A 26,186-nucleotide genomic window follows, 5' to 3' on the forward strand; every position below is an offset into this window, starting at 1 on the left:
TTTTAAAGGTCTGTTTATTCAAAATTTTATAATAAGCAAAAAAAAAAAAAAAGTCAAAAGTGACCAGAACAGTACAATATATACAATCAGAACCCCAACATGACTCATCCCTCTACCCATCAGACATACATATGAATTACATTAAACAAAGAAAAGAAGCAAAGAGAAATAAACAAACAAATAAATAAATAAAAACAAATAAACAGAAGGAGTAATTCCAATAACAACAATCAACATTAATATGGACAATGAGAATGCAGATAATTAAGCACAAAAAAAAAACCAACAAAAAAAAAACTATACTTTTTTTGGGACTGTATTCTCTATTTCATATTTTTTCAACAAATGACAAGAAGGGTTGCTAGATTGGTCTCTGGGTAGACCCCTGGAGAGAGTATCTTATTTTTTCTAGTTTAAGGTATTGCATGATCTCTCTAATCCAATGAAAGAAAGTCAGAGGAAGGGGGTCTTTCCATTTAAACAGTATTAATCTTCTGGCAAGTAGTGTACAAAAGGCCAACAATTTACTGTTCTAACTGCTTAGGTGCATGTTTTGTGCAGTGACACCAAATAGAGCTATAAAAGGAGATGGAGCTATTGGCATTCCTATTATTTCTGAAAATGCATCAAAAATTCACTTCCAAAATTTATACAATCTTGGGCATGTCCAGAACATATGTAAAAGCCTTGCAGGTGCTTGCCTGCACCTATGGCACATGGGATCTAGCTCTGGTCTAAATTTAGATAACCTAACCTTTGACCAGTGAAGCCGACGTACAACCTTAAATTGTACCACATGGTGCTGACGTATAGATGATGAGTAAATCCGTTTAATAATTTTTTGCCAAGTTACATCAGAAATTTGTTCATTCAAATCTTTCTCCCATTCACTCTTTAAATGATCTAAATTGGTCAGGCTATGCTGATTCAGGAGGTTATAAATTTGACCTATAATTTGTTTTAGCTCCTTTCTTAGCTTAAAAATAGAATCTAATAAAGATGTAGGGGGATATAAAGGAAAACAACCAAAAAATGAAACCAAAAAATTTCACACTTGCAGATATCTAAAAAAATGGAACCCGGGAATCTTAAATCTATTAACCAGCTCGTCAAAGGATGCAGAATTGTTACCTATAAAGAGATTTTGTAATGTATGTATCCCATTCTTTACGCAGATATCAAAGGCTTTATCTATTATTGAAGGAGTAAACGTGGTTTTTACACTGCAAAAACTCCTCATCTAGTCAAGACTTACAATCTTATTTCTAGCCATAAAATCTTATTGACTTTATTTTAAGAATAAAATACTATGCAAGAGCAGATCATGTAAGATTATTATGATTGTTTTAAGATTATTTATCTTTTTTTTCTCACTTAGTTAGCAAAGCTTAAAGTTAGTTATTTTACCTGCAAATTAAGCTTATTTACCATCACAGGCATCATTTGAGGCCTTGTATCTTTTAAGACTTTGTTTTAGCTGTAATAACTGGTTTTAAGGTTGCCCAGTAAAAAATGCTCAATAATCACACTTAGGACTTGTTCATTAGTATTATTTATTCCAAATGCTTGTTTTATGTCAACGCCAACACATTTATTTACAACCTAACAACAAATTATAAGACTCTGCAGTATTAAGTCACCACACTCTTTCCATTTATCCAGTAGGGTTTTTAATTTCCAGTTTTAAGTGCAATGACATCTTCCAGATTATAATTTGTCAATACATACACACTGTTTTTGAAACTGACTGGATAATATGACTTCGGATCGAGGAGCTTTTCAGCATCTATAAACTCTGTTGCCTGGTATTTTGAGAATCAGCAAGTAATGATTTTGCTTTGGTTTTGCACGGCAACTACTGTGTGTTACAAGCGTCTTCAACTGAATAAATAATTGTTGACAATATGTATGTGTGATCTTGATTTTAATAACCTTGTTTTAAGTGTAAATGCTTTGTCTCATTTTAAGTCAGAATATATAATAATAATTCTTGAATTAAGAGGAATTATCTTATTTAGTAGCTCTAGTTTTAAGATATTTTCACACAAATTAAGATAAGCAAACTGTTTAAAAATTAATTAAAAAGCTAGTTTTAAGTTAATTAAACTAGATACACTGCTTGGAATAAGTGTTTTAATGCTTATTTTAAGACATTTTGTTCTTTTCTAAAGCCTAGATATGTTTTCTTATTTCAAGAAATCTTACCAAGTGTAATTATCTTCTTAAATCATGCATTTGTTTCTTATATTTAGATAGTTATTTTTTGCAGTGTACTTAATGGAGCGCATAAGGAGAGGCTGCAAAGGGAAAACGATTTTCTAAATTGATTCCATATTCTTAGAGATTGTGTCACCACAGGATTAGAGGAGTAGTGAGAAGCAGGTTCATGCATTGGGAGTTCAGAACACAATAAAGAAAATAGGGAATAGGGTTCACAGGAGAATTTCTCCAAACTACGCCATTTAGGCTCATCAGGGCTATTACTGTCCCTCATCCACTAAGTCAGTCCTCTGATATTTGCTGCCCAGTAGTAAAATATAAAATTGGGAAGTGCCATGCCGCCTAGGGTACGAGGCTGTTGTAAAATACTTTTCCGAATCCGAGGGTTTTTATTATTCCAAATAAATGATGATATAATTTTATCTATGGAGTTGAAGAAATATTTAGTCAAAAAAATAGCAAGATTTTGAAACAAATATAGGTACTTAGGCAATACATTCATCTTGATGGTATTAATTCTTCCGCTCAGAGAGAGAGGCAGCAAACCCCAGCGTTTAATATCTTGTTTCAAAGCATCTATTAAGGGCAAGAAGTTAGCTTTGTAAAGGTCCTTATAATTATGTGTAGTCCAGATTGCCAAATATTTAATTTTTTTCCTAGTAACTTTGAAAGGAATCGAATTGAAAGGAATACGTGTAGCAGCTTCATTAATTGGCATTAACTCGCTTTTTTGAAGATTTATTTTGTAGCCAGATATCTTACTAAATCTTTCTAATATGTTCAATAATTTAGGGAGGCCCCGCAATGGTTCTGACAAATACAACAGCAAATCGTCAGCATAAAGTGAAATTCTACACTCTATATCCCCTCTACGAATTCCTTTAATAGTACTATCTTGCCGTATAGCTATGGCTAGTGGCTCGATTGCAATGGCAAACAGAATCAGAGACAGCCGGCAGCCCCGTCTGATGCCTCTTTGCAAACCAAACAAGGCAGACCGATTATTATTGGTGCGAACCGCTGCCATTGGGGAGGAATAAAGGATTTTAATCCATGATATAAAATTGGGCCCAAATCCAAATTTTTCTAGTGTGTGGAAAAGACAGTCCCACTCCACCCGATCAAAGGCCTTTTCAGCATCGAGCGATATTATAATCTCTGGTATGTCGGGTGGAGAGGGAGCATACAAAATATTTATTTTTATAAAACCAGGCTGATCTGAAGAAATTATGGAGGGGGCGAGCACTTCAAGACGCCGGGCTAGCAGTTTTGCAAAGATTTTAACATCTGCGTTTAGAAGGGAGATCGGTCGATACGAGCTGCACTGAGAGGGACACTTATCTTTCTTCAGAGACAGAGAAATGGTCGCTTCACGCATAGTTGGAGGGAGAGAATTTGAAGACAGTGATTCTTTAAATACAGTAAGGAGCAAAGGGACAAATGTATCTGAAATTTTTTTTTAAATAACTCAGATGGAAAGCCATCTGGCCCCGGTGACTTGCCACACTGCATACTTCTAATTAGTGGTGCTTGTGAAGCAAGCTCACTATTATAATCTCGCATACTTATTATATTTTTATTATTATTGTTATTATTATTCGCTCTAAATTTGCCCCATAGAGATAACATGGGGATTTGGCCCATAGAGATAACATGGGGACATTGCAGTGAACAAAACTCTGCATCACAAAGTCATAGACACATGAGACTCGCCACATTCGAAGAGGCTGGCAGCCTGTGTGAGAACATGCCCCGCAGTGGGGTACATGTCATACCCCTGGGGCAACAGGGCCCCACAGTTGTCCCATAGAGATAACATAGGGATTTTGAATTGCACATAACTCTGCATCACAGTGTCATAGAGACATGGGTGCGGGCTCGTTCTGCTCAGCCCGCCACTCTGGATGTGCTAAAGACATGGTAGCATCGTGCTAGCAACATGCTAATCATGCTAACAATGCTAATAATGTTAGCATATTGTTAGCATCATATAAATCATGTTAGCGTCTTGTTAAAAACATGTTAGCATCATGATAGCAACATGCTAATCATGCTAATTTCATGTTAAGAACATGTTAATTGTGTCAAAATGTTGCTAGCATAATGCTAACACAATTAGCATGTTGTTAACATGTGGTTAACATGATTCTAAGACGAACAGGGTTTAGTATTAGTGCCTAGTGCCGAGTTTCGCCACGGCAAGCACCACTCACATTTTCTTCAGAAAATGTACATCTCTAGTTGCATCTATAATCTCTTCAACGAAATATCGTTCTCTAGGTCGGATGCTAAATCTGGGTTTAACTTGGGGATCTCCACATTATGAAAAAATGTATCTAGTGATTTATCATCTGGAGGCTCAGAAGTGTCAAGGGCAGAGTAGTAAAAAGCATGAATTTATTTCTATATGATCTGTGTGTTTTTTTACCTTGTTCATCACTAATCTCCAATATATACTGATTGGACGCTTTCTGATGCAACTGATATGCTAAAATTTTCCCAGCCCTCTCCCCATGTTCTTAGGACATTTGTCTCGATTTTAATATAAGGTTCTCTGCCTGACGTGTCCAAAGAAGATCAAACTCCGTCTTAACCATCAGACATCGTTTAACTATGTCATCCGATGGTGAGTGGCTGTATCTAATATCTAACTTCAAAATATCATCAGTTAGCTTTCTAAGACGCTCCATGGTGGCTTTCCTTTGCATTGAACCATACGAAACGATCTGTTGAAATGAAATGATCTGTTGAAATGAAATTGTTAAGAAAGACATCCCGGGCGTCTTATTATGAGACAAAAAGAGGTCAATCTCTGATTTAATAAAATTCACTAAAACTTCACCTGAAAGAAGAAGGGGATTGAACCTCCATGGGCGGTATCCAGGTTCTACGCCTGGAATGCATAACTTCATTTTCAAAGGGGCATGGTCCGAAATGACTATAGAGTGGTATTCACAATCAACAATCATATGGAGAAGTCTATCAACAATAAAAAAATAATCGATACGTGAGAATGAGTTATGAACCGAAGAAAAAAGGAATAGCCCCTAGAAGTAGGGTTTCAGAACCGCCAAATCTCAGTTAAACCATATGTCTGTAGGAAGAGATTAATTGTTTGAGATGATTTGGATTCAGGGGATGCTCTAGATGAACTGCGATCTAACTTTGTAGAAAGGACACAATTCATGTCACCCCCTAAGATAAGGTGGTAAGTGTCTATACTGGAAATTCGGGAGGAAGCCTGAGTAAAGAAAGTATTGTCATCGCAGTTTGGAGCATAAATGTTCATTAAAATAATGGGGAGCCCGTACAGTCTCCCCACCACAATGATATATCACCCCGTGGGATCTGAGTCTATACATTACAAATGGTACATTCTTACGTATTATAATTGCTGCTCCTCTTGCTTTGGAATTAAAACTTGAATGAAATGTTTGCCCTGTCCATCCTCCTGTTAATCTAATCTGGTCCACCACTCGGAGATGAGTCTCCTGAAGAAATACTATGTCTGCTTTTAGATGGTCAAGGTGTAAGAGTACCCTTTTCCATTTCACAGGATGATTCAAAGATTTAACATTCCAGTTAACAAAATGAACCATGCACCCTACCTTTCCCATTGAGCTGGTGTCAGCCATAAGGAAACTTAGGTGAGGCATTGAGAACGCAGCTCCAGATAAATTAAGATAATCATGTTTAAAATAAACAAAGAAAAAGATAAGGCACATGAACAAAATATGTCTGCTAGGTCCCCAACCCCAGCCACCTAAACGAACATGGTGGATGTAACGAGCACTGCAAGATATGCCATACATTAAATTATGGCAGGGGAGAGCCACTTTCGTGTCCAACATACCAGCCTCCGCCCAGCCTCTTAGTCACAGAAAAAAAGAACAATGATAAGAGTGAAAATGAAATAATGTATAATAGTAATAGTAATAAAATTAAGTGCTTCACATTATTGTGACAGTCAGTATCATCAGTAGGACGTCATAAGTGAAATATAAATACACTCAAAAACACCGCGCCACTACGACGGAACACTGCCATATAATTAAACACAAAAGTCCCGATGACTCTTATAACTATCAAACTGAAATGAGTGGTTAAGATACGTATTGATAATTCTCTAAAGTAAAACCAAAATATTTACATCGGGGCAATAAAATGGAAAGAGTCTCATAACATTAGCGGGATGACTTCTGCCGAAGTAGGAAAAAAAGCAAAGTCCAACAAAAAAGTTGAACAACATGGAGGACAACAACACAAGCTGCAGAGACACAATGACACACACTTCATCAACAGATTTTCATCTTGGATTAATACTTGCTTTAAAGATGATGTGTGTGTTGGACTGTCTCCCTTCACTTGTCCAATCACAAGTCATTATTAACACTGACCAATTATTACTGCTGTTACTGAGAATTACTGACATTTAATCATCTGCAAGTGGTGTAAAGGTATTGCTGGTTCATGTTTTACAAAATACTGTTTAACTGTATTTTTTATACATATGTATCTAATTCTAAGTGCATTTAATTATTAGTTTAAAGAATAAGTGATAATTTTAATGACTAATATATTTGTTCTCTATGTTGTACTGTTACAGCACACTTAAGCTGAAAAACAACACTGTATACAACTCTTAACTGCAACTTTTAGTGAGCTACTGTGACTCTCAGAGAGAAGATCTTACCTCAGCTGTTTCACTTTACAGTGAGGATTCTCCAACAGAGCAGAGAGATTCTTCACTCCTGAGTCTCCTAGTTTATTCCCAGACAGATCCAGTGTATTCACAGTCAGATGCAGTTCTCTCAGATTGGAGGTATCTGAGTTGAGCACTGAGGCCAGAGCTGACCAACTTCTTTCTTGAATTGTATCACACCTGATACTGAAGGAAATAACACACAATGAACTAACAATGATGCAAATTATCAAACAGGTCCTGAAAGCTTTCACTGCAACGTCTCAGTTTCAAAACACAAACATCAGCTACACAATTTACTTAAATGCTGTAATAATAATAATAACAATAATAATAATAATAATGATAATAATAGTAATAATAATTCACATTCAGAGTTCATTCGGCTTTACTGGAGTTTTTGGCTGCGTACATCATCACAGACAGCTTTGTATAAACATGGAGTAAAAGGTCTGAGATGCCAAACGGAAAAGCAAGAGAGTCTGATCTAAAATGTTTATAAGAGGAGAAAGGAAAGTCTAAAGTGTCTTGAAGAGTTAGATTCATCTGACCAGCTAAGACATTTGATTTGTTCTCTTAACAGTGTAACAGTATAACAGTTATATTCAGCTTTACTTACATTGCTTTCCTTGATGCTGCAATCACAGGCATCACCTTCACAACAATCTCTTCTCTTATTTTATCTGTACTGGTATATTTACTCAGGTCAAATTCCTCCAGCTCCTGTGCTGAACTCAGTAACACAAACACCAGAGCAGACCACTGTGAAGAAGAGAGTTTTCTTTGTTTTCCAGATTTCAGGTAGCGTTGGATTTCCTCCACTAGAGAACTGTCACCCAGTTCATTCAGACAGTGGAACAGATTGATGGATTTCTCTGTAGAAACATCTCTACTGATCTTCCTCTTGATGTACTGTACTGTTTCGCTATTTTCTGTCTGGGAGCTACTTCCTGTCTGGGTTACTAAGGCATGTAAGAGTTTCTGATTGGACTCCAGCGAGAGACCCAGGAGAAAGCGGAGGAAAAGATCCAGATGTCCAGATGTAGATTCTAAGGCCTGACGTACAGCACTCTTGTGGACATCAGAAATTGTCCTAAAGACCCGACTCTGTACAAGAGCATTTCTCTTTTCCTTCATGAATGTCAGGTGCACATACAGAGCTGCGAGATGCTCCTGGAGGCTCAGATGAACGAAGCAATACACTTTACTCTGGTGAAGCCCAAACTCCTCTCTGAAGATCTGCGTACACACACCTGAGTACACTGCTGCTTCTGTCACATCAATGCCACACTGTCTCAGGTCTTCGTCATAAAAGATCAGGTTGCCTTTCTGCAGCTGCTGAAAAGCCAGTTGTCCCAGTTTGAGAAGCATTTCTTCATCACTCTCCTGCTTCTTTGAGTACTTTTCTCTTATGATGTTTGTCTGAATGATGAGGAAGTGTGTGTACATTTGAGTCAGAGTCTTGGGGATCTCTCCACTCTCTGCTTCACCCAACATTCTCTCTAGAACAGTAGATGAAATCCAGCAGAAGACTGGGATGTGGCACATGATGTAGAGGCTTCTTAATGACTTCAGGTGTGTGATGATGTTATTGGCCAGGCTCTGATCACTGATTCTCTTCCTGAAGTACTCCTCCTTCTGTGGGTCATCGAACCCTCGTACCTCTGTGACTCGATGGACATACTCAGAGGGGATTTGATCAGCTGCTGCTGGTCGGGAAGTGATCCAGATGAGAGCAGAGGGAAGCAGATTCCCTTTGATCAGGTTTATCAGCAGCACATGGACTGATGCTGATTCATTTACATCACACACACTCACTGTGTTCTGGAAATCCAAAGGAAAACGACACTCATCCAATCCATCAAAAATGAACAGAACCTTTTTCACACTGGACATTTCTGTTTCATTTGTTTCTTTAAAACAGACATGAAGGAGATCCATCAGACTCAGTTTTTGGTCCTTCATCAAATTCAGCTCTCTGAAAAGAAGTGGAAATATGAGGTGGAGGTCCTGATTAGCTTTCCCTTCAGCCCAGTCCAGAATAAACTTCTGCACGGAGACTGTTTTTCCGATGCCAGCGACTCCCTTCGTCAGCACAGTTCTGATGGGTTCGTCTTGTTCAGATAAGGGCTTAAAGATGTCATTGCATTTGATTGGTGTTTCCTCTGTTGTTGTTCTCCTGGATGCTGCCTCGATCTGTCTCACCTCATGTTCTTTATTGATGTCTCCACTGTCTCCCTCTGTGATGTAGAGCTCTGTGTAGATCTCATTCAGGAGTGTTCGGTTTTCCTGGTTTATTATCACTCCATTTAAACACTGAAATTTCTTCATCAGATTTAATTTGAACTTTTTCTGGAATTCATTTACAGCAGCAGATTCTGGGTCGTGTCTGTGACAGGGTGAAGTAGGAAGACATGGTGAGACATGGGGTCTAATTACTGGAGTTTAAGGATTTGCTTAATTCAGTAGTATGTTTAATTTAATCTAATCATGTAGGAAAAAAACAGAGGGATGTAATGTCAGTGTGTCAGTGTCACAGTCATGTTGTTGGCTTTTACCCTGTAGCTGTGATGTTCTTTTCTCTTCTGTCTCCTGACTTCTGTAGAACTCTGGGAACAAATACTATAGCTGTTAAAAATGTAACTCTCATCACTTTAATACTGTAGTCTAAATATTTCTAGTCCTAATTTTACTACAATAATTGTAGTAAGTGCATTAATATTTAGTGAACACCGTGCTAAATACAACATCACCAACACTGTGGACCTGGAGAAAAAAATGTGCCCATTTTAATTTTAGGGTTTCTAGTTTTTTTCTTGCTACAGTCCCCTCCGAAAGTATTGGAACAACAAAGCCAGTTCTTCGGTTTTTGCTGTACACTGAACACATTTGAGTTTGAGAGCAAAAGATGAGTATGAGACAACAGATGAGAATTTCAGCTTTCATGTCCTGATATTTACATCTAGGTGTGTTAAACAACTTAGAACACAGCACCTTAGCTTTCAGGAACTGAAAGCTGAAATTCTGATTTATTGCCTCATACTCATCTTTAGATGAACCTCAAACCCAAATGTCTTCAGTGTATAGCAAAAACAATAGAATTGGTCTTGCTGTTCCAATACTTTTGGAGGGGTATTTGCTCATTAGGGATATAACAGAACATCATTCAGAATGAACAGATAACATGTTCTAAATAAATGCAAATACTTATTTTATTTATTTTATGTATCTAATAATAAATATTTATTAACAAAAAAAAAAAGCCTGCTAGAAAGTTTCACAGGTATAAAAATCTGTAACTCTATCTAGAATTCTACTGCAATGTGGATGAGACTTCAGTCCATCACACATAGGCACAATTTAATTATCACTAGACCTACTTACATGTTTTTGGGAGAAGTTTAGGCTGAAGGAAAATGCTGATTTTCATTATTATTAATAAATACAGTAATGTCAGTTATATGATCTTTGGTAAATAGTCATTGCCTGTGTTCATATAAAGGGTCTCCTGAAATGCAGAGCGTTTATTAATTTTAGAATCAGTTTTGAATACATGCTTCTGTTTTATTACATTTTATAACCTGGTTTTTACATATATCATATTATTTTACACAATTTCTATTTCCTATTTAGAATTCCTTAATGTTTATTATTATTATTATTATTATGTGTCATTATATTGTTTCCTTTTTTTTGCTTATATTAGCATTTCTTGTTTTAACTTTTAAGACATTTTGACCTCAATACATGTTTACACTATTTCGACTAAATCTGATACTGTAAGCATCAATACTTTTGTAGTATCACTGAAGACAAAGTAACTGTAATATAAATCAAAACAGCTGCTAATGATTGTGTAGCACAGCCATTAACTGTGACTTTAACTATGAGAACTATGGGATGTTACCTGTGTACAGATGAGGAGTCTGTATTTCTAAAGTTCAGAGGAAGCTCCACAGACTCATCACTCTTCATGGAGACACAGCTGGGTTCTGGTGAGTCTGATCTCCTTCTCTGTTGTTTACTGTACAACATTACAGGAAGTCCTTTATATACATCCTTTACAGTTTTTGACTGACCTGTTATTGATTGTTTTCATTATTTTGTTAGTCATTACTATTACTTTTATTATCACATAATGACACTGTGAAACACTGAACTGCACATTTATTGATATTCATGCAGCGGCATTAGAGCCTAATTAAAGTAAAGTAAAGCTTAAACCAATAAATATCAAGAAGCTGCTAATGACACTGGACTGGATAAAAGAATGTGTAACACGGCCTTTTTCTCTGCAGTGACTTTAGCTATGAGAACTATGGGATGTTACCTGTGTGCACATGAAGGGTTTCCATTTTTAAAGTTCAGAGGAAGCTCCACAGACTCATCACTCTTCATGGAGACACAGCTGGGTGCTGCCGAGTCTGATCTCTTTCTCTGGAATTTTCTGCACAACATTATATAATGGACATGACACAGAATTTCACTGTCTTGCAAATCTGGATACAAAATACTGGTGAGATAAATTTGTATCATATCATAAACCATAATATTTCTGTTTAATATTCATTATTCTTACACACTAGGCAGCAGCAGCAGAGGTAGTAGCATAGAGAGCTAGAAGTTTGTGAGTGGGAACCTAACTGCCTCGAAGCATACTTACTTAACAGTCCACAGCCTTGTTTCATTTGGCCTGCGTGAACTTGAAAAAAATGAACACTGAAACGGCTCGTAGTACACTACTGCTCAACATTTTCAAACTGTCCAGAATTCACAGCAGATATCCAAAGTGAAGCCATGCAAAGATAGTTACTGTAAACCGTTGTGTATATGTGCACTACAGTTTCTATCACGGTTGGCTTGAACGCAGTCTGAAATGCAGGTTAGAAGTAACGCCTGTGTGCTGCAAGAGATGTAAGTCACACTCACGTCTAAAACGATTCAGAAGCATGTGGTGTTTTGTGCAGATAGTGGCGTAACCACAAATTAATTGCTTGGGATGAGGAAATATACAAAATAAAGTCAGGATTGTTTTCCTCATCTGTACAGTTAAATTTCTAAGTGTGACGCGCTTGTGCATTTCAGGTGGATGTCAGACGGCAGTAGGAGCGCTGATGACACTAATTTGTTATTTTAATCATTTGAGGTACAACTTACCATCGAACAATCTTTTTAAATTTATAACGGTGCCATGAAATAGCTTTATGTCAGCTCCACTGAGAAAAAAAAAAAAATTATGTTAATAATAGGGGAAAGTTACACCTTATGAATCTTGATCAACTTTTCTTCTTCAGTAAACTCCAGCAACTACTTTACCAGTGTCATTATATTGTTTCCTATTTTTTTGCTTATATTAGCATTTCTTGTTTTAACATTTAAGACCATTTTGACCTCAATACATGTTTACACTATTTCGACTAAATCTGATACTCTAAGTATCAATACTTTTGTAGTATCACTGAAGACAAAGTAACTGTAATATAAATCAAAACAGCTGCTAATGATTGTGTAGCACAGCCATTAACTGTTACTATAGCTATGAGAACTATGGGATGTTACCTGGGTACAGATGAGGAGTTTCCATTTCTAAAGTTCAGAGGAAGCTCCACAGACTCATCACTCTTCATGGAGACACAGCTGGGTTCTGGTGAGTCTGATCTCCTTCTCTTGAGTTTACTGTACAACATTACAGGAAGTCCTTTATATACATCCTTTACAGTTTTTGACTGACTTGTTATTGATTGTTTTCATTATTTTGTTAGCCATTACTATTACTTTTATTGTCACATCATGACACTGTGAAACACTGAACTGCACATTTATTTATATTCATTACTCTAAAATGTTTAGTGAAAGTATTACAGCAGCATTAGGGCCTAATTAAAGTATAGCATAAACCAATAAATATCAAAATGCTGCTAATGACACAGTCTCATCACTATCATCTTGTGAAGCCTGTAGAGGGATATGTCTTGTATCATGGCTTTAGTGTATTGTCTCATGCCTAGTCTTTGTTTGACTGCATGTTTCATTTTTATAAAGACATGATTTTACTCACAATGAACAGAATCTAGCATTTTTTCAAGTGGTGACTGCTAACTTTTCATTGTTCGCATACAGGTTTTTGTTAAGTTATTCTTTTCATATATACTCACTACGTATATTGAACATTTAATGACTAAAATACTAGAACATGGTTGCTTACCTCTTTTCTGAGGGCGGGGTCACATTATCTGTGTCCAACTCTGGGGTCTCCATTTTTGAATATTAGGACCTTGTGGTAGTTTGTGTGGTAGCTCAGGGGTTAAGATGCTGGACTTCTGCTCAGATGGCTGTGAGCTCAAATCCCAGCTCTGCCAAGCTGTTACTGCTGGGCCCTTGAGCAAGGCCCTTAACCCTCAACCTCTCAGGTGTATAAATGAGATGAATGAGTCACTCTGGAGAAGGGCATCTGCTAAATGCTGGACATGAAATAAAAGGTTTTACACAGCGACTCGTCAGCAGCCAAACATCAAAACACATTATGTCTGTTCCACACTAATAAAGCTAAATTCCCCAAACACTCTGAATGTTTAATTAATGAGAAAAGGAAGAGAGAAACTCGAATAAATAACACACAACTGATAAACAACAGCTTTACAGGGTAGATGATTTCGGGTTCCACTGAAGTGAGGTTTTACTGCTGTTTCTACATGAGGTCAGTAAAATATAACGACATTTATGTTAAAGAAATAACTCGCTTTTAGTCAGCAGTCCATGTTGTGTGACATTAATATCACCGTTTCTGCCTGGTGTTAAAGTTTATTTAATTTTCCAACAGCAACAAAATGGAGTCGAGGCTGAGACTCAAACACTTCCACTTCATTATGAAGATTCATTATGAGTGATTCACAAGTGATTCGCAAACGAATCGACTCTTTGAGCTGGCCCTTTTAGATGAACTTAGAAATGACTAGATAGATATCATTAGCAACCAGTCAAGTTCATCAATGTAGAAAGCAACTATTAAGAATGATGACAGTCCACCATATGCAGTGACCTTCTCATTCTACACAATGTAGTTAGTGCTTATGTGCATTTGAAGATGGATAAACCACCAGACTGCAGTGAAGAGCTTGAGGATGAACATCCCCTGGCCCTGTACCTTAAGGAGAAGGAATCTGCAATCAGTAACTGGCTATACTTTATTTCTTTTTCTAATATTTTGTTAGCCTAGCATGTGTAAATTTGAAAATGTTGGGTAAAAAATAAAAATACAGATAATAAAACATACACATTAAAACAATTCAGGAAGTGAAAAATTCAAGTAAAGCAATTCAGTGAAAACATCCGGGATACTCAGAAACAGCAAACAAGTCAGACTCTAATCAAACTCACTCCTGACCAATCACAACACACCTGGGAGCTCATAGAGGGAGGCTTCATTTCTTAGTTATTTATTAATGATTTATTAATGATTTACACCTTGTAGTAATCTCTCTCTCTCTCTCTCTCTCTCTCTCTCTCATGCCTCGTGATCACTTCACACGCTATTACACTTTTCTACCACTAGTTTTTTTTTTTAAGCCAGATTAAAACATTTCAAACTGTCAAAAATTTGGGTTAAAATAATTCAACTGTTTAAAATTTCAGGTTACAAAAGCTTTTGAACGTTTCATTATTGAGTAAAGAAAAGAGCTGGTGTATATATCTGTAGTAGCTCCACAGCTGATAAACAACAGCTTCTCACTGCCTTCAGTCCGCCATGACGCACTTTTCTTACTGCTTTTACATTTCACTACATTCTAGACTTTTAGACTTCAGTACATTATAAAAGCGTTTTAAATATTAAAGAAACCACTCACTTAGTCAGAAGTCCATGTTGTGTGACATTAATATCACCGTTTCTGCCTGGTGTTGAAGTTTATTTAATTTTCCTGCAGCAACAAAATGGAGTCGCGGCTGAAACACTTCCACTTCCACTTCATTATGAAGATTCATTCTGAGTGATTCACGAGTGATTCGCAAACGAATCGACTCTTTGAGCTGGCCCTTTTAGATGAACTTAGAAATGACTAGGTAGCAGTGCTGGACTGGTAATCTGGCATACCGGGCATTTTCCCTGTGGGTCGACGCACTATCGGGCCGGTACAATGTTATTTTTTATTTTTATTTTTTTCCCCCAAGGACCGGCCCATCACAATGCGCCATAGACGGAGCGATAAGGGTTCTGATAAGGTGGTGCTGAAAAGCTCAGGGGAAAGAAGCTCAAAAGTTTGGAGGCGGAGGCCGCGAGATGTGCGAAGATTACCGACATGTTGTCTGTAGGGGCTGCTGCAGCAGTAGCCTCTTCCTCGTCTGCAGGTCAGAAACTTTCACAGCAGCGTTATCAGCAACAGACTCGCTCTGCTGTGAGTGATGCGGGTCAAAGGGACAAGCAGGAGGAGGAGAGGAGAGTAGCTGACTCGGTGAGGAGCTTGATAACAGGGACTCGCAAGTAGGGGAAACAGAGGCATCTAACCATGAGTGTAGAATACAGAAACACTTTTTAATAAAACACAAATTCCTCCCCCACGCTTTTTTTTGGCAAAGTCAAGTGTGTTCATGGAGGTTTCCATGGGCCAATGCGTTCTCTCACTGAAAGTTTAAAACCAATTCATAGCTCCAGGAAACCCCTTGACAATAGCAGCTCTGGCTGTAGCAGAATAAACAGCAGAAACGTCGTGAGTGGCTGGTGAAACGTGGAAACAAACAAATGATTGGGACAATATAGGGATTGTGTGTTTTTAAACCATGTGGTTATTGTCATAGCAATAAAGTATTTGAATAATGCATATCATGTATTTCCTGTGATTCCTCAGTCAAATGAATCTCACCTTTGTCTGTGTGACCCCCAACCTCCACCATCTCTCCTAAAGGCTGTCCTCATTTGTATGAAGAGAAGATTTAGAGCTTAACTGGAGTGATATGCACACGCCATTTTTGCAAATACTTAAGTTTCAATAATAAAGATACCGGTACTGTAATCAAGTCATCTTTATGTATATAGTGCTTTTTACAATACAAATTGTTTCAAAGCAGCTTTACAGTGATAATCACTGTGTTTGATAATTGATTATTTATTAACTTATTCTCTGCCTTCCTCTCTTATTCTTCTATTACTGAGATTACTGGCAACATTTTAAATTCTAGTATATGTTGTACACAGTTACATACTTATATTTTATTAAATAAATTAAAATTAATTTAGTAAATACTTTGACTTTAAGCTTCTTTTTTTTGGGAATATTTATATATATATGGAAGTGAAAAAAATGCCAGGGCCGATTTTTTTGTCCCAGTCCAGCCCTGCTACGTAAATATCATTAGCATCCAGTCAAGTTCATCAATGTAGAAAACAACTATTAAGAATGATGACAGTCCACCATATGCAGTGACCTTCTCATTCTACACAATGTAGTTAGTGCTTATGTGCATCTCTCTCTCTCTCTCTCTCTCTCTCTCTCTCTCTCTCTCTCTCTCTCTCGTGCCTCGTGATCACTTCACACGCTATTACACGTTTCTACCACGTTTTTTTTTTAAATCCAGATTAAAACATTTCAAGCTGTCAAAAATTCGGGTTAAAATAATTCAACTGTTTAAAATTTCAGGTTACAAAAGCTTTTGAACGTTTCATTATTGAGAAAAGAAAAGAGCTGGTGTATATATCTGTAGTAGCTCCACAGCTGATAAACAACAGCTTCTCACTGCCTTCAGTCCGCCATGACGCACTTTTCTTACTGCTTTTACACTTCACTACATTCTAGACTTTTAGACTTCAATACATTATAAAAGCGTTTTAAATATTAAAGAAACCACTCACTTAGTCAGAAATCCACGTTGTGTGACATTAATATCACCGTTTCCGCCTGGTGTTGAAGTTTATTTACTTTTCCTGCCGCTCCTCAAAATGGAGTCGCGGCTGAGACACAAACACTTTCACTTTAGAAAAACTGACTCACTTCCGGTGATGTGTCGTTCAGGAAATGAATCGACTCTTTGATTCGGCTTCTTTAGATGAACTTCAAATAGAAAAAGCGAACAGTGAAATTGAAATAATTGAAATAATTGACTTTTTTACTCGTTCAGGGAGACTCCTGACGTTTTGTTGTCTGAAGTTACACTACAAGTCCAGTCCACTTTAATTACCAAGAAACAGAATAACAGTGACGTCATTAATAATAATAATCTCACAGGAAAGCTGTTTGTGAAAAAGACAAAAGAAAGCAGCTGAGAAAGATTTCACATTTTATACTAAATTATTACATTATTTTTTTGCACACATACAGTGTGACCTGCCTGTATATGACAGGTGTATGGGATATAATGCGTATAGAGTGTGGTATACTGTTTTTTTCTCTAAGCATAAAAACTCTAGAGAATTTAGACAGGTGACGAAGACACACACCTGAAAGCAAGAAAAGCTACACACATACAGGTGTTGCTTAATAGAACCATCCGTTGCTAAATACTGTCCATTTATTTAAATGCTGCACAAACACACACACACACACACACACACACACACACACAATATTTTACAGCTTAATAGTGTTGAAGAAATAAATTCTTGCTCCACTTTGCTTTAAAATCGACATTTTATTTCTGCATGCAGCTGGACAGATCACATGTTCGAACCATATACTGTACAAACTGTTGCATGGCACAAGCACATACAGGACACACACACACACACACACACACACACACACACTACATACATGAGGAACTCTTCTGTACTCACAATCTCTGCAGTCGGTGCAGCAGGGTGGGTTTAAGCTGAAAACACCATTAAAAAGATAAACACACACACACACAGGGGCAGTGTCGATTCTCAAGCACAGCTTATTTTTTCAGATTCACATCTTCAGTCTCAGTGATGAGGACAATTACATTTTTATGGCTTGTGTTTTAAACCCATACACACTGTATACAGTCAGAACGCAGATCGTCTTTCTCTCTCTCTCACAACACACACACACACATACACACACATGGTCGGTCTGTATGTGTGTATGAAGGCCCAAAATTATTACAGTTGTTATTACAGTTTTAGCGTCTACGTTATAACCGATATGTCTTAGTAATAACATTAGTAATAACAAGTCCAGACCACAGTCCTAAGAGGAAAAAAACACTAAAGCAATAAAACACATACAGAAATTAAACACACATGTATTGCACAATGACATCAATAAATAAAAACACGTTCATTCAGTAAACATCACATATAAAATTAAACATGTTTACATTAAACTGAGTTCAACAAAACGTAAAAAATCGCCTCAGCACTTTGACTTGCTCGTGTCTGAGGCAGAGATCACGCTAGCAAGCGACAGGTTCCTGGTGAGTTGCCTCTTGTGGACACGTCATGACTGTTAATGCTATCACGTGTGAGCGTCTCATGACACTAATGTTATCACTTTCTAATAAAACAAACACTGTGAGAACAGGAGAAACATCGGACAAAACGTCATCAGATTTGTATGAGGATTTGTTTCATTACAGCCTCATAACCATAACGAATTTAAGTTAAAACAGAAAAAAAATCTGTTTCTCTGTCGTGTCACTTGTTACTGTCGCTGGGATGAAGTCATAAACTCACACAGGAAATGAAATGTCACCTGTCGCTCTGTTGCTTGCTAGCGTGAGCTCAGGGTTCAGCTGAAAACACACTGATACATCTGATGAGATCGATTTTTTCCTCACGTAACCAGAAAACTCAAAGATGGACGCTCCGCCCCAGACTGTCCCTGATTGAGTGACACTGTGGACGATGGAGCTTCATTATTACATATGAGTCAATGACATATTCAATGAATGAAAATAAGGCGTCAAGGAAGAGACATATAAATCACCCTAAAACAGAAGGTGCACACCTATTGTCAGGAGTAACGAGATGGATTCAAGTGCGAGTTCAAGTGATGCTTTATTAAGTGAAGTGGTGTGAACTGGACAAACAGGGTTACTGTGGACGGGAAGTCGTGGGTGCGGAGAGGGCAGGCTTCCTCGGTAGCACTTGGCTGCAACGGAAGATAAACAGTCCAATAATCCAAAACTGAACGACAGTAATCCACCAGAGAGCAGGGAACCAGGAAACAGAGCTAACCACAGGTGCTGCACAGAACACAGACATGAAACAACCATCTGACAAAGACAAGACAAACACTGAGGCTTAAATAGATCAGTAAATCAGTAGCAGCTGAAACTAGTGAACTAATCAACGGTGGTACACAGAACAGCCAGAAGAGGCTGATGAACCCATGAACCGTGACACCTATTGCTTGAAGTTAGACCTAATATTCAGGATCTAGGATCAATAATATAACCAATGAATTATAAAAAAATAAGGCATTGCGTTTATCAACACAGAGAAAAACCTATAAACCCCTCTAAAACAGAAAGTGCACTTAGAAACAGGGGTGTCCTGAAAAGGCTTTTCCAGTTATCATGGTGTCTCAGGCCTGCCTAAAAGTCAACATGTCTCTTCTGTAATTCACAATATGGTTGCAATGATACCAGGAGTTATTCACGTGTAGCAATCCGCTGAGTAAAACTGCTGAGCTTCCTCAGGCGTATTGAAGAGGAATGTCTCGTCCTCATGATGAACTCGTAGTCGTGCTGGATGAAGCAACTGGAATCGCACATTCTTCTGATACAGCAGCTGTTTGCCGTTTTTAAATGTGGCGCGCTTTCTGGCGAGATCGGCGGAGATGTCTGAATAGATTCTCAAAGTCGAGCCCTTGTATTTTGCCTCATTCTGTCTGGCCCATCTTAGCGCTTTCTCCTTCTCCTGCAATGTGTGAGAACATAGAGCCAGTGGCCGGGGAGCTCGACCTTCCTGTGGTTTTGGACCCAGTGATCGGTGTCCTCGTTCTAGCTCGGGAGGCTTTTCAAAACCTTCCTGACCCACGACTTCCATTAGCATCTCGGACACGAGCTTGACAGTAGACTGGCCTTTCTCGCTGTTTCTCTCTGGAACGTTTAAAATCCGGAGATTTGCTCTCCGTGACCGGTTTTCCAAGTCATCAACTCCATCCATAAGCGTCGCGTTTTGCTCTTGAAGAGTTTTGATAGCTTTTTCCGAAAACTTCCCGCTCGCGAGTGTCTCTGTGGCGCACAGGCGGGACTGAAAACTAGCCAATGTCTCTGTTAAAGCGTTCACCGATGTCTGAAGCGGCACCATGGCCTCTTGAATCAGAGCTGAGATTCTTCTTTTATCGAAGCTCGTTGCTTTGTTAACTCCGTTACTAGCTGGCTCATAGAGACTCCGTCGTTATCTGCAGGGATTTCTTCACATTTCCCTGCGCTAGCCATCGTTGCTAATTTGCTAGCTGTGCTGGTTGTCGTTGTTGGCGGGACATTTACTGCTGATTTGTTCTTGCTCATCTTGCTGTATCAGTGCGATTGCACTAAGCACTGTTTTAACACTTATAAAAACGTTTTGATTACTTAAATGACACTATTAAAGCATATACATCATCTAGCTCTAGTCTTTCTACATTCCACCTCTGAAACTTAATAACTTGCTTTTCCTCACTTTAGCATTTAGCAAAGTATTTGTCATTACTAATTACAGATTTGTACTGGCCTATTACTTTTAGATTATTTAAATGATTTTTTGCACTTTTTTAAAAATTAGATATTAATTTAATATTAAATCTACATACTGTCACTGCTCTTATTTACTGCATTTTTTTGTAATAATCTATTTGACTGTTTTATTTTTGGCCAACTTTTTTTTTTTTTTTTTTTTTACATCAGACAGTAAAACACTTTGAGCTGCATTAGAAATGTATGAAAGGTGCTTTATAAATAACGTTCCTTGTTATTAGTATCACTTTGTTTTTGTTTTTTTTTTTGTTTTTTTTGAGAATTTGAATTTCATAGAATAATTTTTAAAAGAAATGAAAACTTTTTGTTTTGGGGGGGGCAAATATTTATAACATCATAATAACAATATTTAAACAATTTAAAAATGCTTGTATAATTTAGAAGTTGGCACACACCTTCAGGGTCTGATAGTTGTCCATTTCTACTCTTTAAAGAAAGCATTTTACCTAAAATGGTGGAATGTAGATGAGCTCAGCAGCAGAGATCACAAACCTGCAGTCACAGTAAATAACAACAAACTCCTGTCGACCATCACACGCTTCAGGTGTCATAATGTAAACCCCAAGCACCTGTGAACAATGTGCCAAATAATTCAGATACAAAAAAGTAGGAAAGTATTAGTTAGTATTTGTTTAACTGTTAGATAATAATAATAATAATAATAATAATAATAATAATAATCACAGTAACAGATAGAAAAAGATGAAAATAAAAGGAATAATATTGATGATCTAATTATTAGTGCTGTTTGCAGCATTTATTTCTGAAATGTTGATAATGCATTTGGCTCAAAGTACGTGTGTGTGTGTGTGTGTGTGTGTGTGTGTGTGTGTGTGTGTGTGTGTGTAGTTTTGGCTCTAACCTGAGGGAGTTCCTGGTGCTGGAGTACGCCTCTGGACTCTTCTCTCATCACAGGTGAGACATCCATCTTCACATTACACACTCGACACTGTGCTTTACCTCCATCTACAACATACAGCACAAGCGTCCTTACAGCTGCATCACCTGATTCCACAACTGAACAAAGTGTGTGTGTGTGTGTTAAAAAGTTTCTTTTGTGGCTCCAATAATGTACTATAGGCACATTTAGTGCACTGTCTACCATGATGTAGTACCCAGTGTAGTGAGCATTCATAGCACATAGGAAAATATTTGGGATTCACCCATTTGTCCCGCTTTCCCTAAGAAACATATAATCAAGCTAAATATCAGTGCTAAGGGGCAGAAACATGTGGAAGTAAAGAAATATAATTCAGTTCACTTTTATTTGTGTAGCGCTTTTACCAATGGACGTTGTCACAAAGCAGCTTTACAGAAATGAATACATTCAGGATGTAAATTGTAAATGTCTGAATTTATCCCTAATGAGCGAGTCAGAGAGGCGGTGGAGAGGAAAAACTCCCTGAGACGACATGAGGAAGAAACCTGGAGAGGAACCAGACTCAGAAGGATATAATGCATCTGAATCATTACTGTATCTAATAAAATGATGATTTGTGCTTATTTTTCTCATTTTCACTCTCTGTGACTCTCTGTGTGTGTTAAAGACTCTGAGAATACTGAAAGTTTGAAGAATTAAACTTTTGATTAATATTTATACACGTTTATTACTATTGTATTAAAATAATATTTATACGTGTGTCACACTATTGTATTAAAAATATATCCTATTTATGACTTAAACACCTACGTGATGTGTACACCTGGCTCTGCTCTGTGTGTGTGTGTGTGTGTGTGTGTGTGTGGCAGCTAGCGGTGGATTATTTCGATCACTGCCCCGAGTTCGGCCGTGTTTATCTGGAGCTGCAGATGGAGAGAGTGCCGCTGGAGACGGAGCGCAAAGCGCTGAAGGTGCTCAGGATCTGTGAACAGAGACAGATGAACGAGCAAGGTACACACACACACACACACACACACACACACACAGAGAGAGATTGTGTGACTGCTGTAATCTGTAATTATCTGTTATGCTTATGGAATTGTAACTGTGTGTGTGTGTGTGTGTGTGTGTGTGTGTTGCAGTGCGCAGTATCTGTAAGATCATGGCTAAAAGGGCTCTCAGTAATAACAGACTGGGTTCTGCTCTCTCCTGGAGTATCAGAGCTAAAGACGCAGCCTTCGCCACACTCATCTCTGAGAGGTCTGTGTGTGTGTGTGTGTGTGCGTGTGTGTGTGTGTGTGTGTTTCAAAGAAACTTACTAAGTTTTCAAAATGTCTTTTTTATTTTTTTTAACTGATGTCATCACTTCCCCGAAAGTTCAAGCAGAAAAGCTCTGTGGCTCCAATAATTAGCCAAAATATTACTGTATATATTTTAAATAATGAGCCTTATATTTAAATAGTTGTAGTATGTTTATAAAACACTTTTTAAAAATGATTTTATTTTGATTTACAGTTAAACAGTCCCTGAACTGCAATATATTTGAGAATCCCTGCTTCATAAAAGTCTTATACACTTATTTTATATCTTGTGCAATATTGTTTCAGTACAAAAACAGTGAAATTGAATGAACTTAAAAGTGTAATGTTACAGATCATTTTTATATATTATTCCAAAAAAAAAAAAAAAATTCATATATCAATGAGTAGATAAATATATCCTCAGGACTCTGTGGGATTTTTACCTGCTGAGCCAAAATCTGCACAAACAAAGGCGTCTTTGTGCTAGAATTCATTTCCACTGCTGTATATTTTATTTCTGATCGCAACAGAAACACTTTCTCAGAGAACACTGATATATAATGCTGCTCAACAGTATAATAATTCAATGCTCTTTTTATTAGTATTTAATATTTCTGAGCTGCTGCATGTGCTGTGCAGGTTTCTGCAGGATTACTGCACACGCGGCTCGTTCTCTGATCTGGATCTGATCGATAACCTCGGACCTGCCATGCTCCTCAGCGACAGACTCACATTCCTCGGTATCTGCTGTGTGTGTGTGTGTGTGTGTGTGTGTGTGTGTGTGTGTGTGTGTGTGTGTGTGTGTGTGTGTGTAACGTTCCTCAGTTCTCTCCTTGTTTTAAAAAACTTTAGCATTGCACCTGAAAATCGCTTTTTTGGGTCTCATTATTTGAGTCTCATATACATATATATATGTGTGTGTGTGTGTGTGTGTGTGTGTGTGTAGGGAAGTACCGTGAGTTCCACCGGCTGTACGGAGAGAAGAAGTTCACAGATGCAGCGAAGCTCCTGCTCTCCCTCATGACAGCAAAGATCGCTCCTCGCAGCTTCTGGATGACTCTGCTCATAGACGCCCTGCCCTTACTGGAGCAAAAAGAGGTATATATACACACACACACACACACACACACAGCACAGAGGTCAGGCACTGATGTTGGTGAGGAGGTCTGGGGTTCAGTCGGTGTTCCAGTTCATCCCAAAGGTGTTCAGTGGGGTTGAGGTCAGGGCTCTGTGCAGGACACTCGAGTTCTTCCACTCCAACCTTCACACACCATGTCTTCATGGAGCTCGCTTTGTGCACAGGGGCATTGTCATGCTGGAACAGGTTTGGGCCTCTTAGTTCCAGTGAAGGGAAATTGTAATGCTACAGCATACAAAGACATTCTATACAATTGTGTGCTTCAGACTTTGTGGCAACAGTTTGGGGAAGAACCACATATAGCTGTGATGGTCAGGGGTGCACATACTTTTGCCATATAGCGTATCATGTATCCATGATTGTGTGACAGGAATTGAACACCGAGCAGCTCTCATTGTGAGGGTGAATAACAGCAGCTCAGGAACATCATGTGTTTGAGGATTATTTTCTACCCAATGAAAAAATTGTACACTTTAAATGTAATAAATAAAAAACTAGCTAATGTGGTTCAGTTGATGGCTCTGGTGCAGTGTGACTGAGTGAAACATGCTTCTGTGTGTGTGAGATCCTCATGTACATAAACTGTATGAAGATTTCAATCACAGAAGTTAAATATAGACTTAAATGGGATATTTCCTGTGTTCACGCTTTATTTAAAGCGTGAGGTTGGCATGATGTTTGTATGGAATTGTTTTTTAGTAATCCCAGGTGTGTGTGTGTGTGTGTGTGTGTAGGTGATCTTTTCAGTGGATCAGACCCATGAACTCATGTTCTGTCTGGAAGAGCTGACCTCTGACAACAGCAAGCTCCAACCAGAGCGTCTAGCACAGGTATAACACACACACGCACACACGTTCTTGTTTTTCTCGAGGTTTTGATTCTGTCATAAATCATTTATTTCTTTGTTAATTTCATTATCAGCACAAACTGAAATGTACATGACGGAGCAATATGAAGAAAATATACTTTTATGATTGAAGTCATTTTCACGGTGGATGATGTGTGTCAGGTTATTTAACAACAGCGCATTTAAAACTCTTCACAAAGAAACAATTTAACAAAGGAAGAGGCACGTTGCTAAGTGTTTTATTCCTCTTACACCACAGCAATTTAACAAGGTTTACAAATTTTATTAATTAAAAAAGAACCATTATAGATACTTTATCTGTTTATTGTAAAAATACAAGCTAAGTAAAAGTGAGTTCCTGTCTCTGTCCTTCCTTAAATGTTAAATAAACATCTCCTTACAGAAAACTTCACCATATCAACAATTACACACATTTATTTCATCTGTTTATGTGGAGCGTCTGCTGTACACGTTCCTGTGAATGAGCCGTTACTATAGAAACGATACCGTATTAGAACGAGGGCATTAATATAATCCTGTGATTTGCAGCTGCACTACTGTCAGAGCTGCTGTTCTAGAAAATTAATCAACACCTTCTGACCAATCACAATCCAGAACTGAAGAAGCTCCATGGTATACAGTATATGCAATTTTGTGTGTTTCTGTTTTTCAGGATGATGATGTCGAGTCCACAAAGCTGGAGCTGCTGCGATTGGCTCTGGCGCGTAACCTGGCGATGGCCATCGTGAAGGAGGGAACAGTCGAGGCCTAAACACACACACACTCACACACTCCAGTTTCATTAATTCACACAAAGCCCTCACGTTATCTCACTGCACTGTATATAAAACTAAATGAATGAAATGTTTTGACAGTTTAATTAAAAAAGTTTTTGCAAAACCAGTAACAAAAGCTTTGTCTCGTTTCTCCAGATCCTTCACTGTGTGTAACAGATAATATATATTTTGTTGTTAGACACATTTATTTTGAATAACTTGAGAAATGAGTTTTATTGCTACAAAATTCATGGTAAATACATAAACTAAAAATACAGCAAAAATAATAATACTGTATGATGTAAATTATATTGTATTTATATATTCATTTCTTCAAAATGTACCATATTTGATACCATCAAAAAAACAGGGATCAGCTATCAGAGAAAACGAAGAACATAGGTCTGATCCTGTAACAAAAGATCTCAATTATATTAAACCAAAGGACAAAGTGATAAATGTGACTTGTAGCGAGTCTCCTAGGAGCTTCCTCACATAAACTCCTCAGATGCCAAGTCCTGTGAGAATCCCACCAATGTCTTGAAACTGCTCCTGTCCATTTCAGCTCCATCTTCCACTGACTGGGTTCAGTTCCAATTCGTGTGGTTTTTCACCTGCTGTTCCAAATAATTCCCTCAGGTTTTCTCTGGGATTGAGGAAATTGTTGTAGAATTGTGTGTAGTCTAATCA

The 26,186-nt window shown here is 37.8% G+C and overlaps 4 protein-coding genes across 9 annotated transcripts in view; 1 reads left to right on the plus strand and 3 right to left on the minus strand.

The window, feature by feature from the left end:
• Positions 1–16,903, minus strand: part of LOC113534414 (uncharacterized) — a 272,572-nt gene extending 255,669 nt beyond the window's left edge. The window contains exons 1-3 of one of the 2 annotated variants that reach the window (XM_053231329.1): positions 16,764–16,878; positions 14,767–14,838; positions 13,128–13,383 (exon numbers count right to left, since the gene is read on the minus strand). In XM_053231329.1, the coding sequence (XP_053087304.1) occupies positions 13,128–13,180 (53 nt within the window). In that variant the 5' untranslated portion in view covers positions 13,181–13,383; positions 14,767–14,838; positions 16,764–16,878. Of the gene's footprint in view, positions 1–13,127; positions 13,384–14,766; positions 14,839–16,763 lie in introns of both variants that reach the window. The other variant, XM_053231328.1, reaches the window with a different exon arrangement.
• The window catches only part of LOC128317066 (NACHT, LRR and PYD domains-containing protein 12-like), a 215,553-nt gene that overhangs the window by 58,290 nt on the left and 131,077 nt on the right, over positions 1–26,186 (minus strand). The gene's annotated exons all lie outside the window — the stretch shown is intronic.
• LOC128317692 (uncharacterized) lies at positions 17,191–23,812 on the minus strand. Of its 2 annotated transcripts, XM_053231365.1 has the most exons (4): positions 23,690–23,812; positions 21,417–21,520; positions 21,047–21,123; positions 17,191–20,370 (listed from the first exon to the last, which is right to left on the minus strand). In XM_053231365.1, the coding sequence occupies exon 4, from the start codon at positions 20,124–20,126 to the stop codon at positions 19,470–19,472; it is 657 nt and encodes a 218-aa protein (XP_053087340.1). In that variant the 5' UTR covers positions 20,127–20,370; positions 21,047–21,123; positions 21,417–21,520; positions 23,690–23,812; the 3' UTR covers positions 17,191–19,469. The 2 variants fall into 2 exon arrangements, with proteins under 2 accessions (XP_053087340.1, XP_053087339.1); XM_053231364.1 differs by lacking the exon at positions 23,690–23,812 and adding an exon at positions 22,245–22,372 and having other exon boundaries at positions 17,191–21,123.
• LOC128317693 (nuclear pore complex protein Nup85-like) lies at positions 22,279–25,618 on the plus strand. Its single transcript, XM_053231367.1, has 6 exons — positions 22,279–22,445; positions 22,577–22,694; positions 23,375–23,475; positions 23,682–23,833; positions 24,608–24,703; positions 25,394–25,618. The coding sequence occupies exons 1-6, from the start codon at positions 22,364–22,366 to the stop codon at positions 25,490–25,492; spliced, it is 648 nt and encodes a 215-aa protein (XP_053087342.1). The 5' UTR covers positions 22,279–22,363; the 3' UTR covers positions 25,493–25,618.

This window comes from Pangasianodon hypophthalmus, chromosome 29, assembly GCF_027358585.1.
Source record: "Pangasianodon hypophthalmus isolate fPanHyp1 chromosome 29, fPanHyp1.pri, whole genome shotgun sequence".
NCBI lineage: Eukaryota > Metazoa > Chordata > Actinopteri > Siluriformes > Pangasiidae > Pangasianodon > Pangasianodon hypophthalmus.

What these genes read in the sequence shown, in the direction of transcription:
- LOC128317692 (XM_053231365.1), bottom strand. Translation starts at nt 20,126, where the DNA reads ATGGTGCCGCTTCAGACATCGGTGAACGCTTTAACAGAGACATTGGCT.
- LOC128317693 (XM_053231367.1), top strand. Translation starts at nt 22,364, where the DNA reads ATGGAGAGAGTGCCGCTGGAGACGGAGCGCAAAGCGCTGAAGGTGCTC. An exon ending in CGACAGACTCACATTCCTCG is followed by an intron (nt 23,476 to 23,681) that starts GTATCTGCTGTG and finishes GTGTGTGTGTAG; the next exon opens with GGAAGTACCGTGAGTTCCAC. An exon ending in AACCAGAGCGTCTAGCACAG is followed by an intron (nt 24,704 to 25,393) that starts GTATAACACACA and finishes TCTGTTTTTCAG; the next exon opens with GATGATGATGTCGAGTCCAC.